Below are 19,101 nucleotides of genomic sequence, written 5' to 3' on the forward strand. Positions count from 1 at the left end.
ACCTGTTTGCTTTTGGTTTATTTTTTTCATATCTTTCATCTTTGTTCTTTCATATCATCATCTTTGTTTATGGTTTTAATGTCATTGAACCAGTTCCTAATGGTAGGACTCAGAAGATAGAAATAAGTCTAAGGTACAGTTTAAGTATTTCAACTGCAATGCCATTTTAAACAGACCTGTCCTACTTCTCAATCCTTTATTTATTCCAATACAACTTCTTATACTACACAGTAAGCTGGAGTTGGGAACTGACCCGTTTTAAAGAGAGAGAGAGTTTTTCAGCAGTTGTATTAGTGGCAAGGAGAGCTGTTTAAGCCAGTGTGGCTGTTAAAAAATATTTCTATTCAGTTACATATTTTCCTATTTAAAACTCACCAAACCAGTGTGAATTTGAATATCAAATGAAAAAGAGGAGAGGAAAATTAAAGAATGGAGTGCTTTGCAGCATCAGTCAAGTGCGAGGAATTGCATTTAAGTGCTTGCTCCAAAGAAACTTTGTTTATACACAGTAAGTGAGTTTCATCTGGAAAGACTGAGTCTTATCCCTGAATGTCTGTTTGCATGGATAGTTCTGGTGCTCTAGATAGGTAGAAGAACCCAGGGTCATGTGTCTCCAGGTCATCCCAATGCTGTGCGAGTGCCCTTTCTCTTTACTGCCTAGTACAGTGAAGCTCACATCATTCAGCCCCCAAAAACTTCATCCTCTGCTTACTTTTGGGTCTGACAGGTAGAATACATTGTTTGAAAATCACGCCTGAAGTGTGATGAGAGCAAGGCTTAGCAGTGTCAACACCTGCATATTATCTCTAGTCCGCAAAAGCAGAAGCTGAGGCATATAGAGGTGTTGGCTACCTAAGGAATTAACCAGTATATCTCTATTAGAAAAACATCTTATTTGAATATCCATTTTGTTTGTCTATGTGTACTTTTGAGTGCTGCTTGTGTTGCTATTGCCATGTGAAGCAACATTGATGTAAAAGTGTATCACATCCAAGTATTTCTGCTTTGCTAACCAGCATAGAAAAAACTGCCAAATGACTTTTTAAAATGTTTCTCAAGATGATTGTTTGAAACATGTGATTTGCTTATTCAAGTTAATAAATGAACTTTGCTAACAGTGAGGATCAAAATAAACTATATTGTAATTTTTGTTTAAAATTGTATGTCATGCATGCGGATTAAGCAGTTGAAATGTTACTGAATATTCAGCAGAGCTGAAATTGAAAACTTCCTATAAAGTTGCATTCTTTCTTTCTAGCAGTGGAGCAACACTATTATTTTTTATTTAATGTTGGCTTTTATGCATTTTTAGAGCAGTTGGTGTACTTCAAGTCACCAATTGAGTAATTCTTATATGTATCCAAAATATGTAATGTTCTTTTTGAATGTGTTTTGTAGATCTGTCCTTCTCAATCATATGGCAAGAGAGCATGCTTTTAACATTGGGCTGCCAGATAACATTGTGAATTGTTATGAATTTTTGGCTGTGTTACAGGGGAAGCTTGACAAGTAAGTAGGTTTTTGTTTTAATCGACTTAGATCATATTTCTTTTAACCTTGGAAATAAGTTGGTTAAAATTAATTCAACATTCATGGTTAGTTAAGAAGAAACAAAGAGTCAATGTAAATTTATTGTGAGTGCTCTTAGAAGGCTTTTCTTGACTTACTGAAAGGAGATTCATAACAATTTGCATGAATTTGCTGGAAAACTGGAGTCACATGCAGTGCTTCAGTTCTTATGCATGGCATGGTTTCCGTTGACTTCAATGACAACACTTCCCTTTTTCTCATAACAGTTAGAATTAATATTCTTCTTTCTCATCATAACAATCTTTTTGCTAAACATCTCTTTAATCACTGATTACAAAGTTCTTATGCCAATCTTTGTTTGTCCCTGTATATCAATAGCATGGGATGTTTGGTGTCTCCCTTCTCTACCACTTACAGAGTACATCCCAGAGTAGAAAGGGAAAGCCAATGTATATGCTGCCTCAGAAACACATAAACCTGAGATGACTGAAGAAGTTAAAAAGGGAATTTGGGAGAAGAAATTGGGTAGCAAAGAGCAGGAAACTCTTCACTTTGAGATTTCTTTGCAAGTATCTAAGTGCCCTTTATGGGTTTTTTAAATGGGACAATTTGAAGTATGCTGCAAATATAAATTGGGCTCTAACAGAAAATTAACTTAAGAGCAAAACTGTGGCTTTAACAAGTTTATTAGATTTTAGTACAATCTAGTAATAAAAAACTGTGGGAGTAATTTGCCTAAATCTTAGGCTTAGTTATGAAAAGCCACAGAACTCTGGGCTTTGTGAAAATTGCGGTATGGAAATTAGATTAAATATTCTTTCAAGTAAATTTAGGATCCATTGGTTTGTACATCTAAGGCAGGGGAGCAGGGAAGAGATTCAAAAGACACAAAAGGCAACAGCGCTCTCTAATTTAGTCTTTGTCCTGGCAAAGAATGTGCAGTCACAATAAATACATGTTAACTTTTTCCAAAAATGAAGATGTATTAAGAATGCCTTTTATGTTATCATTGGTGTTGCCTAGTGCACTGAGTTACCATCCTCACTGATAAATTGTAGCTTTACAATTTACAAGTAGGACCTGAGGCTTTCATTTAGATGGAGGTTTCACAGAGCCAGTCCTCTCTGTCGTTAATACGCATGCTGAAATTGCTTCCGAAGTAGTGAAAGGCCACTCCTCTTACTGCTAAGAACAGACTAAGTAGATATGCTAGTAGAAAAGTACCCGAAAGTATTATTAAGAGGAGAAAAATCTTGCTTCAGTCAAATAGCGTGACTGTTGTGTATGGTGAGGGAAAGCATTACGTGCTCTCCCTGGGAATGCTTTTCAGAAGTAGACCAAACACTTTGTTGTTAGCAGGTGGAGCAAAGCAGATATTAAAATTCATAGACATATTCTGCCATCGGACCTATCATTCACCAGCAGGGCAGTATTCAGATTTTGAGGCTGCAAGCACAAGGAGAATTCAAAACTTCCTTAATAGTAAGCTTAAATATTACAGCAGTTCTTGGAAATCAAAAAACTACTGAGAATCTTGCTCCACACACAAGAGCTAAGGGGAATCTGGATGCACCTTTGCTGAAGGAGTATGAGGGTTTACAGGGTGTAGTACAGACCTTGTAGGTACAATATTAATCTTTTTTATGGGGTCAGACGCTTGAATAAGAAAATAATTTTCTTCTTCAACATCTGTATCTTAAACCCCTGGGAAAGGGATGACCTAGACACTGCTAAAATTCCTTCTGACTGTACAATCAGGCATGTTTCCATTTGTAAGTAAAGGAAAAAAAAAGCTATAATTTTAATTCAAAACCACTGCATTTTTTTTTATATCCCTGGGGTTTATGTCTTAAAGTGTGGTTGTTTATACCTCCCATCAAATCATTCTTCCTGCTCACCAACACCTCCAATACAAAGATAATAATGCCACAGTTACAAAGTTTTTATTTCATGAGAAATTACTTTCTAGGGGGTTTCCCCACTGCCCCCCCACCCCTGTGGAGATAATTTTTTCAAACAGCCCAAGAAACTGTCTACATGTTGGTAAGATATCTAAGCCATCACTTAGAAGAAAAATATTTTAACACCTTGGCTAACTAGAGGGTCAAGACCTGCATCCATTAAACAAGGATGTTCCTGTAAGCTCCGGGCTCAGCTACCTCTCTGCCAGAAAAAAATGACCATCATCTATTTCAGGGAGAATTGTCTATTTAGGCTGAAATGCAGATTGCTGTCCTCATAGGCAGTCTGAGTCAAGAGACTTCATTTAATGCTTTATAAGCTCAACTTTCAGGTGTCAGCTGAAACTTTAGTGGAGAGAACAATTATTTTGTAGTACTTGTAACAGAGAATTTAAGACAGCGAGTATACTCAAGTAATGTGTATATATATAAGCACGTCTAGGTATATATGTATGTACATATATGTATGTATGTATATACATAAATGTGAAAAAAATTAATATATATACACACACGTGTACATATGAATTTGTTTAATAAATTTTATTTCTCAGGATTTCAAAACCCATCGATCACCCTGGAAAACTTTCATTTAACCTCACTGTTGAGCTAGAAGTATAAAACTTTCAGTTTAGCTATTTTAAATTCTTTTTTAAGATATTTAGCACATTGAGAGTTCAGGGAGTTTCAGTCTAAATTACAAAGAAACAGTTACTGGTGGATTACATGCCAGTATAAGTGCATGCTGAGTTAAGAGTTCACGTTGACCTTCCCATGGCCTGGTAGGTCAATTTTGGGCAATCAGGCTTCTCTCCCACTTTGCATGTGGGGTGAACAGTAAACTTTTTTATTACCTGTATTTTCATTTTATGTCATTTTTTTCATCTCTGTGTTTGATTGACTCTACCGTGATCTAAGATTATCTTGGACTTTTTTTTTTTTAACTAAACTGTATTTCTCATTTAACTTGCTCTCACATGCTTGGGATTAATCTTAACTGTCTGTATCTCCATCTTATTTAAGGAAATTACCTGTTACTATTTTCATTTTAATATGTCGCCCTGTTTATCTTTCTATCTTAGTTTGCAGTGTTTATACTGTGAAAAAGTCTTCAGAGACAAAAACACGCTTAAAGATCACATGAGAAAGAAGCAGCATCGCAGAATCAATGCCAAAAACAAAGAATATGACAAATTTTATGTCATTAATTACTTGGTAAGTGGTTCCATGAATAACTAGTGAATTGACTAAAGAGATACAGACAATGTCTTGTTGAAAGTGAGTAATTCCAAACCAGCAATTAGTACAAAGGTCAAAAATCAAGTGAAGGACTCTTAAGAAATATGTTCATTTGTGGTCTGATATTCTGAATAATTTTTAAACTAAGGAATAGTAAATATTTGTTGTTGAGAATTGATTTTGAGAGATGCAAGAATGTAGCTTGAAGAGATACTAATCATCATGTCATTAGTGCTCAGTCTCTGCTTTAATAACCAGAAGGGAAAATGAGATAAAGTAACAGTAAATGGAGGTCTAACTTGAATGCTATTTGCTTTGAGCTTGTTTTCTACAAACCTTAAGCTGGAAGTGCTCTTCAGAGTATAAATTAAATGCGAAGAGGGGGGAAATGAAAATTACATAGATGAAAGAAAAAGTGTTTGGTTTTGCCCTCCAGGTAGGTGTATGTTGCTAAGTATTAATATTTTTTATCTCATACCTTTGAGAGTGTGTATGCATGTGTGTGGAACAGATTTTCACTTACTGTCTTCAACTTACGAATGTAGGACGTGCTTCAAAAGCTGCTACGTTCTGTCCCAGAAATAGCTATATTTCACCTGAACTAGTCTTTGTGCCTTCTATATGTGTTAATACCCAGGTTATAAATAAGCATCCCTGGCTGTTTTACTTACTGTTTCCCTTTGATTTCTCTCCCTAGGTTTTACTCTAATGGTAAGATCAAAAAGTTGTACATTTAATGCTCTGCCAAATCCCTTCTACCCAAGATGGAATGAATTCTCTCTGTTATCCTGTATACTTTCCTTCCAAAAATCAGTGATCTGAGACCTATATTCTCTTTTATATATACTCAGATATCACTGCTTTAAAAACTGACCTGTACTTGCTGCACAGTGGAGAACAAGTTAAGTACTGCAGGGTAGATGTTCTCAGCTCCACAACAGAATTGAGCATTCTCTTCTTCCTTGCAAGTTAACAGACTTGAATTTAATGTTGTAGTTGTTTTAAGTGTTTTTAATAGTGTGTTCTTCTCTGCTAGTCTTGGAGATAATCTTGTTTTCAGAACTTGGCATCCTCTTTAAATTACCTTCTGTCTCTAATTTGCATTCATTGTTCAGATTTTAATCTGTCCCAGCTTTGATCAGGAAATTGAGTTAGATGACTGCCCAGAAGCACAGAGAAGCATGTGATACTCCTTCAGAAACCTGAGATACATGCAGGGAGTTCATAACATCAGTGCAGCCACAGTGGCTGTGTCATGTTAATAAGCAGAATATGCCAAAGTAAATATATCAGCAAGACTAATATTCATATACCTAACCTCTTTTCCCACTCTCTCCAGTGTCTCCAAAACTGGTGGCTTTGTCCACACTGACTAGTGAGAATGGTCTGTGGCCTGTGTGCTTCCCAAACAACATCCAGGCATTGTCTGGGTAGTGCAGAACATGCAAACTTTCATACAGTATGGGCAATCACAGGACAGTGCTCAAGTCAGGGACTTGGGCATCTCTAGACATCGCCAGTATTCTGGGCACAACGTTGCAGAGTAACTTCTTCTGCCAGCCTGAACCAATTCAGGTATTGATCAATTAGCAGTATCATTTAAGAGGTGTATTTTTCAGGTCCTTGCTGTTACAGAGTTTGGTAAATACCATTCAAGTAACATATGCCAAACCACCAAAAAGTTTAAAACTGGGCAGGAGGTCTACATGTGCAAAGTTTGTACCAGCATGCTGCCAGTGCTGCTTCTGGGACATACTGTGAATGATCACAGTTCTTTGTCTGGCTTTATGTGCTCTGCTACAGGCATATTTTCTTTCTACACATTTTCAGTTGTCTTTCACCACATTCCACTCAGTGGACTGTTTCTACTGTCTTTCTGACCCTTCAAACTGTAGCCATATCAGAATTGCTGACTTTTTTTCTTTTAAAGAAAGGATTTGGGGGGGAATAAAAGATTAATAACAGACTAAAACTTCTGTCTTAAACACTTATGAAATACTTCACTATAAAATGTGCATTTGCACACTAATGTTGCATGAGATTATATTTTCATTAACATGAAATTTTTAGGCTATTTCCTACATAGTAGAGTGTTTGCTTTCCAAGTAGCCTTTGGAAAACCCTTTATTTTTGCACAAAGGAGAAAAAGATTAAAAGGAAGAACTTTATAATTTGATCGCTGGAGGTTCAGTAGATTGGTCCTTACATGTAAGGAGAAATTACATTGTTATTCTCTACTGCACATATGTAGTTTACAGTAGATTATATTAATGTGATAGGATGCTTATTTTTCAAGCTGAGTCTATATTCCGTGAATTCTAGACGCTATGCAAGGTCTGCTCTCTAATGACTTGTAGTGATTTTAGATCCCCTCTCCTAGCATCTTACAAGTTACTAGAGGTGTTTTTTATAATGTGTACTGTCAGTCTGACTTCTCAATGAGTCTTAAAGATCTGTGCTTCACATTGCTCTAAATGTTCAGGGGAATTATATGATGTCACAGACATAGATTATGTATCTTTTCTGAAATGACAGAATTTACTACTTGATTCACTTTGACCTAAAGATGTAGGCATACAATTTATCTATTTTTTGTGTGTTTCCACAGAAGAGTTTGAATTTTGAGAGTGTAACAAAGATCTTTCTATATGCCAGTTTGATCAAGTTTGTTTTCATCATGAAAAGACTAAGACTAAGTAGGTCTCTAATGATAAGCATCAATATTATCACAGTCTTACACACTTTACTTTTAGGATGTGCACCATAAAGCTTTTCTATCAGCAGCTGGATCTTACACTATTTAAATGGATAGTTCTTTATTACAACCATTTTACAGACATTACTGTCCTTTTCTTATATTTTTCTATAACATATTATATTTACCAAGCACTGTGTAAAATAGTCTTATAAAACTGGAACTGGTGGTTTCCTTCATTTTGTGCCTTTTGTACTGAGAGGTTTTAAGAGCTTTTTGTTCAGATGTCCTGAGAATGTCTGCTGAATTGCCTCATGATCTTCTGGCCAGTTCTTACTTGTGTTTTTAAGCTGATGGCAGAGATCCCATTGATTTCATTTAGAGCAGTAGGCTTGCCTGTCTTCTTCCTTTCCCTCCTTTCTGCCTTTGTCTTCACTTGTGTTTTTAGTACAGTTGTAAGAATCTGTTTTGGTAACGTAATTTACATTTTATGTATGTGTGTTAGTAATTCCCTTTCCTAAATTTTGAATTTGGCATATTACAAATAAGTGCAAATTACTTCATAAGTAGTTTGGTATTCTGAGACTTTATATGACTTCTGTCATGACCTGCAAGCTGCTTTGATTTGTCTACCCCCATATCATTGATTTCTGTTGTTCTGTTGCTCACAGGTTAGTGTTAAGATCACATGTGATCTTTAGTAAGAGTGGAAGCTTTTTTTTTTTGTCACGTGTGTGATAGATTTCTTTCACAAACAAGTATCAAAATTTATTATTAAACAGTTACATTAAATTAAAGTGGGAGTTTTGCAATAATGCAGATTACTTGAAAGGCAGTGGGGTCTCTTCCCTAGTGGATTTGGAGGTCTTTTTTCGGTATTGTGTAAGCATGGAAGATTATAGCAATCCTATTTGGAAGAGCTTGAAGTATAAGTTTAAAGAGACCAACTGATAGTAGAGGTTGAAGAACTGAGCCACAACGTATCCAAGATATATAGGTAGGCCACCTTATTTTTCTTTTTTCCAAAAACACTTCTAACCTGGTTTGCTCATTTCTGTGCCTGCGGTAGCCTGTGGCCTCATGACTCACTTTGCACAAAGAGCCAGTTAAAATGGGGAGGGAAGAACCTGTAGTCCATGGTGCCTGCTGGAGGCCCTAGAAGAACAGAAGGCAGTATTAAAACTCTCTTATCCCAGCCCAAGGAACAGAGGCAGGCCGAGACTGACAGGGCCTTTCCTTCTATGTTCACCTGATTGTTACCAGCAGCACTTCATATAGAGTATCCTTCCTAGGAAGCACAGATGTTTATTTTGAAATTGACTAATGGCATATATCTGTAGTAATGTAACATCACTATAATGAATGCACTTATGACTAAGCTAGACAGCTGAAAAATGGCACCTATTACTTACTAGAAAACTTGCTTCATAAAGCCTTTACTTTTCTTCAAAGATAGAAAGATGTTTTCTCCTTATTGGCAAGCCCTATCAGGGGTCCTCAAACTTTTTAACCAGGGGGCCGGCGTGCGGATGCAGTGGCAGGCAGTCACCTGCGGCTGCTTGGTTTCCCCCCCAACCCCCAGTGGGGGTGTCTGTAAATACCGGGGGCCGGATTGAGGACCCTGGGGGGCCGTATCTGGCCCGTGGGCCGTAGTTTGAGGACCCCTGCCCTAAGTCATCTTTATTATCTGTTGGGGGCAGGAGAAGAATGTTTTGTTATGGGGGTTACTATTTGTAAATAACCTGTTTTGACTTACACATATTTTGTAAAATACTAAAGGGAAGCCCTTTATCCCCCACGTGGAGGAATACGTCATATTAAAATTCATCCAATGTCAATTAGCTAACGTTGGGATAAGACCATCTCTTCTATGTGATAAAGCATCTTGTGTTTTGCAGCAATATAAAACGATTTGGATGATCACAGTAAGGCAGGTGAGAAGAAGGGCGAGAGGAAATTTGTAGAGGAAAACAGCATCTGTTTGGAGTTTTTGAGCTCCACAGGCCTGGAACTCTGTTTGCATCTAGTTCAGTAACCGCTCTTTTGGAAAACTGCTTGAGATACCAGCTGCCGTTTCTAGTTTTTCCCATCTCCACACTTCTACCCAAGTTGGGGTATGTTGCCTCAGGGCAGCACACAGAACTTCTTCCTGTAGAACCTTTAAAACTGCGCTCAAGTTGAGAAGGTAAATTGGTGGTGGGGCAATTAATCTCTGTGCATTTGAACTTCATTTTGGAAGAGGAAATAATCAAACCACACTCATTTGCATGCTTTCCTCACTTTTCTAGACGATCATCTTCTCTGTGAGGTACACAGCAAGTATTTAAAAAAGAAGTTGGTTTTCCTTGGATATATAGCAAGGCCTGCAGGTTTTTTAATTATGTATTTTCTACTGTTTGAACTATTAACAACGTCAAATCTAGTTTTTTCTCTGGTTTTGTTAAGAATTTCTTGGGAATCTCTAGAGATGATTGCTGGGAGCCCTTGCATCTTGTGTGAAAAGAGCGAGGGAAGCTGAATACTTAACCCTTGGGCACCCTTGGTCCCAGATGCCATCAAGCTGTAGAACTGAAGAAATGTCTTTAAAAAAAGAAAGCATAAAAAAATTTGAAAGAGCTTCAAGAATGTTTTGAAGAACTCTTTCCCACCCAGTCGGTCAGCTTCAGTCTCTTGGCACTTCGATCACAGCATCCCTAGTTATCCATTCACTGTGTAATTTTCCAGTGATACAAGACCTGGTTAGCTTTTTCTTTTCCTTTTTTGTTCCCCCTCTGAATATAAATAGATGAGGGAAATGGAGACATCTTGCAAGATCCTTCTCTGCTTTCTCCACAGAAACACCATAAAGAAACAGCAACAGTAACAAAGCTTGTGAGTAGTTTTTCCCTTCCACCTTTAATTGAAAGGTGAAGCTTAATATTGGCTGCGGTTTTGAGCATACTCTTTTGCACACATATACTTCAACCTGGTAAGGGGAAAAATTGTGAGCTAGATGGAATCATCCTCATTTTGCAGTGGTTGTGAGCTGCTAACCGCTCATTAAGGTGTTAACATTAGCAGCCATAGGAAACTAGTGTGCAGCTGGGAGAACATGTGGTGAGAGGTGTTAATGGCTTCATGTTATCTCACAGTAATGGTGACATTAATGAGTCTCTGCTGTAACTCAGAGAGTTTACACACTACCATGTAGCATCACTGAATTAATCGCTGAATTTTCATTCTGTAATATATGACGACGACATTATGTTTAGAGCTGTCTAGAGACATTTGTTTATCATTTACAGTAACAGATTTTAAAATTCTCATTAAATTGTTAAATGATGGATATCTTTTCCTTCTTTTACCAAACAACTATAAAGGCAATAATAAGACTTGTAAGTAAGGATGTTATTAAATATATTAGAGGGAATATTTGAATGAAGTAAATGAAAGAATGATCTTTTTATTAGCTCCCCTTTTTTAAATGGAGACAAGATTATCAACTATGATCTTTGTGAATCCTTCACAGCCATCAAAAGTATGAATTCAAAAATATGATTTTGATTACAAGTTAGTTTTTGCAGGTTTATTTTTAAAGGCAAGAAGAATCAGAGGAAAGAAAAACACCAGCTAAAGATCACTCCTGGTATTTCAGTAGAGTGCTTTTTATTGCCTGTTATTTATATTGCAGTCATGCTGAGAGTGCTTGCCATTGTGCTGAATGCTGCACAAACGTATTGTTATATGCTTAGTGCTGAAGGTCTTTAAGATATAAACAACACAAAAAATAAAAGGAAGAACAGAACACCATGACTAAATGTGCTTACATTCACATCTGAGAAAAGCATGGAAGAGAAACCGGAGTCTAGCTTGGAGACCTATGCCCTAGCTCATGCTGCCTTCTGGAGTACTCTAGCTAAGTTTACACCGTGCATTTTTACTGACATAACCTTGTACAAGGTATGAGCACTGACTGGTGTAACTATGCCAACTTAAGTCTCAGGTGTGATAGCTGCATTGTTTAAGCAGCGTATGCTGCATGAAGAGCAAGGTAAGCATTTTTGATTGAGCAAGTGTGATTGCAAACTAGAGACAGTGATAACATACCCACCTTGGGAACATCTTGGTAGTGTTGCAGCGCTCTTAGTTTTACACAGAGCTTGGATGGTTTTCTTGAAAGCTCCAAATCATCTTCTTCCCAAACACAGGGTGGGGAATGCCCCACTAAAGGACAAAACAAATTGTGATTTTAAAATTATTACTAAACCAGTGTTACATGATACCTTTAACTCAGAGAAATACCGAAGTGACCCAAAATAAGATGTTGATCATGACTTCTGAGATGTTCATTTAGTTGATATATAAAATGTGATGTGAATCAGGAAATATTTTTTTTTTTTCTTTTTTCTCCCCAGGAATTTGGAAAGTCCTGGGAGGAAGTGCAGTCAGAGGACGACCGGGAATTACTAGATAACCTAGAAGAGTAAGGATTACTTATGTGCCCATTATAAACACTTGCAAGACCATTGTTATTGAAAGTAGTTACAGGGAAGATGCTATGCATAGTTAGTACACAGTTAAAATACATTTGAGCCAATAAAATCAAATTGTTCTCATTAAAGACACTTCACAACAAGAGCTGCAAATTTCGTAACCAGAAGCCTATTTTTCATTTGCGTAGAGCTTAAACAAGAGCCTTCTGGATTTGTAATGATGTAGGCAAAATCGGTTATTTTTTACTATTGTACCAAAAAACAGTTGAACGGGTTTTGCTCACATTTAAAAATCAAGACTAAGCATCAGAAATGTCAGCATGAGAAAGGAATGTTATGCAGAAGTCTGATAAAAAGGTTGCAACTAGAGATTAAAACAGGATTTTGAAGGAAACTTGTCAGCAGTGCTGACTGAGGGCAAATCCACCTCTCCTCTGCATTCTTCTGTGGTCCAGGCCCTCAGATTACTACAGAGGTGACTTCCTTGGCCATAAAGAATTGAATCAGCAGAAAGTAATTTGTGGGTATCAGGGCCCCTGACCTTCCTGGTTCTGTCTGTGACTTGAACTTAATTTTACTTGATTATACCTGGTTGCAATAATATTTCTACTTCTCAGCAGTACTGGGATTTAAATGGACATGTTGGTGTGCATGCATTCTCTGTGTGCATGTCTAAATGTAGCATAAATCAGTGTCTCTTCCAGGAATAATAATATTTAATAAGTAAATAACACTTAGAGTGAACTCTGCCTGATGATTATGTCTTTGGCTGGCATATTGAACGATTAGAAAGGTAAAAAAGAATTTTAAAAGACCTTATAAAAATAAACACTGAATGCAATATTTGATGAGGCATGGTTTAGTGGTGGTCTTGGCAGTGCTAGGTTGACAGTTGAACTCATTGATATTAAAGGTCTTTTCCAAGCTAAATGATTTTATGATTTGCCAAACCAGTTAGAAACTGAAGTTAAGATCCTGTTTGTTAGTGCAGGCAAATTCAAGTAGGATTTACTACCTCTCTGCACAGGATTTACCCAAAAATAACTGCTCAGTTATTCTTGAATCTGTAATTTTTGTTAGACTGTAAACCAGGTTCAAATTGTGTATCCAATTATAAATCCACACTGTCTCTTCCACTCCTTTAAAGTATTCAGTTTCTCTGGATGTATTTCTGGTGCTGTGAATGCAGAATCTGAAGGGCCTTTTCACAAAATGTCTCTTCTCTTTTCCACATTTAAATGAATCTTTTTGACTCTTAATCATAAGAGACTGGTCTGACTGGGAAGAGCATCCTGTATGTGCAGTTTGCCTGTTCTGTGAACAACAAGCAGACACCACGGAAAAACTCTATCTTCACATGCAGGTAAGACTTGTTTCAAATAACAGTTCTTTCATCACTTTGGAATTAAAAAATAGAATTGTAGCATCTTTGTTAAGGTCAAATCAGCTGCTGCATTAGAATGCCCTCTTTAGCACAGAACTAAAGTGCTACATGCGTGTCCAGCATCTGTTCTCTAAAACAGAGAGAGGAGTCAAGTTTTACATTGAGAGTATGACTAGCTATTACTTGCGAGTGTACAGATTGATACAGACAATAAAGAGGTAGCATCTTTAATATTATAGTGGCTCAATGATTTAATACACCATTTAATAATAACCATTTAATATAGCAGCTTGATGATTTAATAACCATTAAACTTAACATCTGCGTTTTAGTTTTAATAAACTATTTAGCAGGAGCATTGCAGTTTAACACAATACAAAAGTCTGACAAAACAAAACTTTTGGGGGTTTGTTTCATGTATTAGTGTTTGCATATGTCTGTGTCAGTCTATGAAAAGCTGAGCCTTTTTGACTTGGAGTAATAGAAATAGTGGAAATAAGGTATTTTTTTCTTTCCTTTTTTTCCCTTCAGAAATCACATGGATTTGACTTTCCTAAAATAAAGTCAGAGCATGGTGAGTAAGAGGTGCTGTAACTGTCAGCATTTGCCAGTAGTGTGGGGAAAACCACATCACAAGAACAGTGGAAAACAACTTTATCAATCTGATTTTTGCTTGGACATTTATATTTTCTGTTATGGAAACTGTTTCTGCCAGCTTAAAAAGAAAGCCAAGAACACTTCATTTTTCTGGAACTGTTGTAAGTGCCAATGATGTGTGCCATTTTCTTTAAAAACATCGGATTCTTTTGCAGACCCACTTTATGAGTCCCAGGTCTGGCTGCTGGAGCCCTGAAAATATTGTGATTATGACTAGTTTTACTACTACTATTATGCCGGTTAATACTTGTTTGCAGGTTAGAATATTTTTTTTGTTTGCTAATTTTTATTCGGGCAATGTTTGCTTTCTGCTGTAGAATAGAGTCATTGAGGTTGACAAAGACCTTCAAGATCAAGTTCAACTGTAAACCTAATACTGCTAAGTTCACCACACCATAGATCGTATCTCTAAGCACCACATCTACACATCTTTTAAATACTCCAGGGATGGTGACTCAACCACTTCTGAGGCAGCCTGTTCCAATGCTTGACAACTCTTTCAGTAAAGAAACTTTTCTTAAACCTCAGCAACACCTCCATGCTAGATGAACCATTGTCCTCGTTATTGTTTGGTTCCACTTGCAGATCCCCATACTTATTATGCAAGGGGGCCTGGGAAGGTGTGATAGTCGCAGGGGAGATGCTCCTGCTGTGCTGGGCAGGGGCTTGTCACTATTGCATCCTATCCCTTAAGTCATCATGTTCAGCCAGACAGAGAAAGGATAGGAAATCCTCCGTATCATGTGTCCTGTCTGCCTGTTAGGCCTGTCTCAGGGAAGATGTGATTCCAGTAGTATGTCTCTCTCGCACTCCGTGATACTCCTCAGCCTACTCACCTCCTCCAGGAGCCCTGCCATTAAGCAGAGAGGTTTAGACTGAGAGGAAGCAAAGTGCAAATTTTACATTGAAAGAAGGACTAGCTCCCCTGCAGCTGGGAAAAAGCATTTGTTCAGTTAATTTGCTGTTACAGCATTCAGGCAGTGCTGGTCTTCAGGAAAATTTTATCAATCTTTATGCTTAATCCAAGAAAGCATTTGTAAATTAAGTCTTACGTTTCCCAAGTGCTTGTTTGCTACCATCTCTCCCAGGTCTGAACTTCTATCGGCAAGTAAAGCTAGTGAATTTCATCAGAAGAGAAATCCATCATTGTCGTTGTTACAACTGCCAGGAGAAATTTCAGTCTAAAGAAGGATTGATAAGTCACATGGAAGAGACCAAGCACATTAGATTGCTGCCAGCCAGGTCTATGTGGGATCAACCACAGTGAGTGCAAACATGTTTCTTCCAGCATTTTATACTGTTACTTGATAATGTCTGTAAAACAGGTGAAAGTTCTGGGTTTTGCCAGTACAAAGGTACCCTGAGCTCCCCAGCTTTACTGGCTCAGATAAAATAAGTGGTCTGAAAACTATTCAGAATTAGAGATCTCAGTACTATCTGAAGCTAAAATGAACATGGGATACTGCTGTTCTGGTTGCATCCAGGATGCACTGTCTCTGTAGGTTTTGTCTGCACTGTCAAGTCAACATACTAGAGAAGTTTGCAAAATGGTCTTTTGCCTGTATTTGCAGTTGTGCAGTACACAGTGAAAGGCATACATGGTGCAGACCACGTTCCCTCCTCGTGGAACCAAGATTGAGTCTGTACACCAGTGACATCTTTAATGTCCCTGTTGTAGGCATGAAGTCTTCCAGCTGTTGGCTCTCCACACAGATGCAGTTTGTGCCTGGGATGGCCATCTAGCACATGTTTTGTTGCCAGTAAAGATATGCTGTGGACATATGGTTCTAGAACCAAATCAAACACCTTCTTTTGCTTGTCTAATATATGCATAATGTTTGCCTAACTTAAAGCATCAAAGCAAGTTGGTTGTTTACACTTAGTTTTCTCCACAGCAAATAAAGTGTAACATAACACTGGTTCAGATTGTAAGTAGGCTGAATAGGTCTGGGGGATGATGCTATAGCTCGTAGAACACAGGGAGTGTTCCAACTCAAACACCTCAGTTGAGCATTTGTTGTGGAACAAATCTAGATCTGCAGCCTCAGTTGTGACAACATACAGGTGAAGAAATAGAGGGAAGGACTTGTCTGTAGCCAAATCTTTTGTACAACTCTTCTAAGATGTACATGCCAGTTTGTCACAGCACTATACAAACTAGCCAGCTGCAACAAGGCTGTTACTGCCCCATACCAGGTTAACTTCAATAAGTAGTTTCTGCACCTTGCCCCGGCATGGCCATCAATCCCCCACAAGGTTTCAAAAGCTCATCTACTGTCTGTGCTGTTTCTTCATCCTCTTCAGGCCAATCCACCCTGCTTCTTGCCTCTGCTGCATCCAGGGTCTTCCTTCTCCAGGCTCCTCTTCCAGCCAGCCTCTCCTCACCCAGGCCCTCTTCTGTCTCTTTCTCCTGGGACTGCTCCTTCATCCAGGGCACACGCTCTCTCCTCCCTCTGCTTCTTCCAGGTCTCTTCCTCCAGTGCTCCTCTTCCAGACCCCTTAGACCTATTTAACTACTTAGCAGGAACCAGCCACAGCTGCACATAATCCACATCAGCCAACCCACCGCCCCTGAAGCCAGCCCACAGCTGTATGTTATCAATGATAATTAACCTGCTTTCATTCCTCTGTAATTTCTCTACACCAGTTGATTTTTTTGGGTATGCTGCTCAGTGTCATCCTAGACAACCAGACTTTCTCATTTTTCCTTTTTAAAAATCAAATCTCATAAAATATGCTCAGCATGATTGAAACAAAATATGTGACTATCTAGTAATTATGCCTTGTTGCTTTCAGGTATTATTTTCCTACCTATGAAAATGATACACTCCTGTGTACGCTGTCGGACAGTGAAGATCTGATAACTGAAGATCAAAGTGAAGATGGCCCTGTTGTAAGTGAAGATATATCCAATCTAAAAGCTCTCAAACAGAGCAGTGTTTTAAACCAGCTCCTGTATAAAGAAGAAAAGAATCAGGAGAAATTTTGACCTTGAATTACAGTTGCTGACCTTTTAGTGTTTCTTCTGCAAGACAAAAAAATTTACATACTTTCACTAGTACCGGAATACAATTTAACTGATAGATGTTATCACTAGGCAAATATTATATATAAGTGAATGTTAAATAAAATGTAAGTGTAAACTTCTGTGGTTTGTCTTCCTTTTAATTTTAGCTTTTTTTTTTACATGCTGGATTTTCTGCTTGGCTCTCCAAAAACCTTTAGTATTATTTACAAATAGGATTTTTCACCATTTTTTAGGGTTTTGTGTATAAATCAGAATTGGAATTCTATTTTAAGGCCATCTTGTGAAAGGCACAAACAATTGAGACAATGTATCTTGATATATGAGCCAATGAGTGAATCTTCTATGTGTCATTGCTGTTAGAGAGCACACAGAAAAGAGCTTGAATTTAATTCTTGGTCTGTTACATGAAACAAATTTTGCTATTTTTAACCTTAGACCTTCTTCAAAGTGAAAACAGATATCTCTCTATTATTCAGCATCAGTATATAAGATATATATGGTGCCTGTTCTGAAAACTTAGAAACACCGTTAGAGCTCTGTCTGTCCCATGGATATCTGACTGTATGGAAAGCTGTCAATCCAAAGCCTAAAAAAAGCATAGGAATAATTGCAATCTTGGTTGCATCAAAGATCCGAAGAATTTAAAGTAGACTGCTTGTATGGTCATGAACTGAGATACACAAGAGTTACTTAAGGGATTGCAGATGCATAAATCTAGATTAAATCCTCAAAATCTCAATTCTACTCTCCAGTAAAGTTACTGTATTTCTTTTAATATTGAACATTTAAAGTTTCCAAAGTACCAGAAGGTGGTCAGCGTGTCCAGAAAGCACCTCAGTCTTGATAGGGCAAAGCAGCCTAGAGCACAGGTCCTGCTAGGATAATCCAAACTAGGTATTCCTGCCTCTCTTTCTGCTATGGAATCTTAAGAAGTATATCCAGAGTTCAGGTTTTGCTTTCCCTGATATGTATAACTGCTTTCAAAACTGGCAGCATGGGTTTTTTTTCTTCTTTAGGTCAGTGTTAGTGCACTGGCTCAAAGTATAGGAGTCTCAGCTCAGTGCCCTTCCCTGCTGAGAAGATTTAAAGCCATGGCACTGCCTTTGCACAGCCTTCTTTACCTGAAATAGATTGCTGTCAGTAAGAGTTGTTGTCATTATACAGTGATTGAGAATGATATAGCAGCCCATGGGAGCAGGGGCTAAAGTTCAAATCTTTACCTGTGTTCTGCTAAGCTTCCATATCCAGCCTAATTCACCCTACAATATTTTTGCATCAGTTTCTTTTAATTTGCATTGAACTTGCTTTCTCCTGGCATTGCCCGTCACCCATTACTCCTGGCATTACTAGCACCTCTCTTTGCTTCCCCTTTCTTATTTTCTCTTGGGGCGTAGGTGCGCTGGAGGTAAGTTTGAACAACAAGATGTGGAAAATGTACTGAGGAAGACAGATCAGCCACTTAACTGCACAATGAAACAGAGCCAGAAGCAGCATCTGACTCTGTCAAGAGGAAATGGGATAGAAGTGGTTCAGCAGGTGCTGAGAATACAGACAAAAGACAAAAGAAGGGGGCAGGTGTAATCATATGTCTGCACTGGCTTTGATTAAACTGGTACAAAAATTTAGGAGGAGCAACTCCAATATTTTTGAACTAGAACATCTGACCATCTTAAATAAGCTATAGTCTGTACTTCTTGCATTTGTAAATTTCTTAATTTCATACAGTAATTGCAATGGCTGTCGCTGTTGATTTTTTTTTTTTCTCTTTGAAGGGATTTTCTTCCAAAACAGTTAATTTCTTCCTAAATTAGAAATTAATTCCAGTCTGATTTTCAGTCAGATTCTTAGCTGAGGTGGGAGTAATAGTTGATGGGGTTTACATCTGTGTGTTGAGCAATAGAAAAAATCAGCAAGAGAACTATGGCTAAATTAGCAGCATGTTAATGTGTTTTATGGCAAGCCCGTCTCAGAAGGGCACATTAAGGGAAAGATAACATTTTATTGATACATCATAAAGTGAAATTACAAAACATTTCCTAATCATGTGGAATGTGATGCTGAGTCACTCAAATCCCTACAAAATGGAAACAGGAATGTTAATATCAGCAATATGGCATAACTGGTATGGTATTTGA

The 19,101-nt window shown here is 37.8% G+C and overlaps 1 protein-coding gene across 3 annotated transcripts in view; it reads left to right on the forward strand.

The window, feature by feature from the left end:
• Nucleotides 1–17,085, forward strand: part of ZNF277 (zinc finger protein 277) — a 54,864-nt gene extending 37,779 nt beyond the window's left edge. For all 3 annotated transcript variants that reach the window (XM_056338947.1, XM_056338948.1, XM_056338949.1), the window contains 7 exons: nt 1,399–1,509; nt 4,574–4,706; nt 11,820–11,887; nt 13,164–13,260; nt 13,813–13,855; nt 15,027–15,201; nt 16,735–17,085. In XM_056338947.1, the coding sequence (XP_056194922.1) occupies nt 1,399–1,509; nt 4,574–4,706; nt 11,820–11,887; nt 13,164–13,260; nt 13,813–13,855; nt 15,027–15,201; nt 16,735–16,927 (820 nt within the window). In that variant the 3' untranslated portion in view covers nt 16,928–17,085. The remainder of the gene's footprint in view (nt 1–1,398; nt 1,510–4,573; nt 4,707–11,819; nt 11,888–13,163; nt 13,261–13,812; nt 13,856–15,026; nt 15,202–16,734) is intronic.
• Nucleotides 17,086–19,101: the final 2,016 nt, after the last annotated feature.

The sequence above is a fragment of the Falco biarmicus genome, chromosome 5 (genome assembly GCF_023638135.1).
Source record: "Falco biarmicus isolate bFalBia1 chromosome 5, bFalBia1.pri, whole genome shotgun sequence".
Classification (NCBI taxonomy): domain Eukaryota; kingdom Metazoa; phylum Chordata; class Aves; order Falconiformes; family Falconidae; genus Falco; species Falco biarmicus.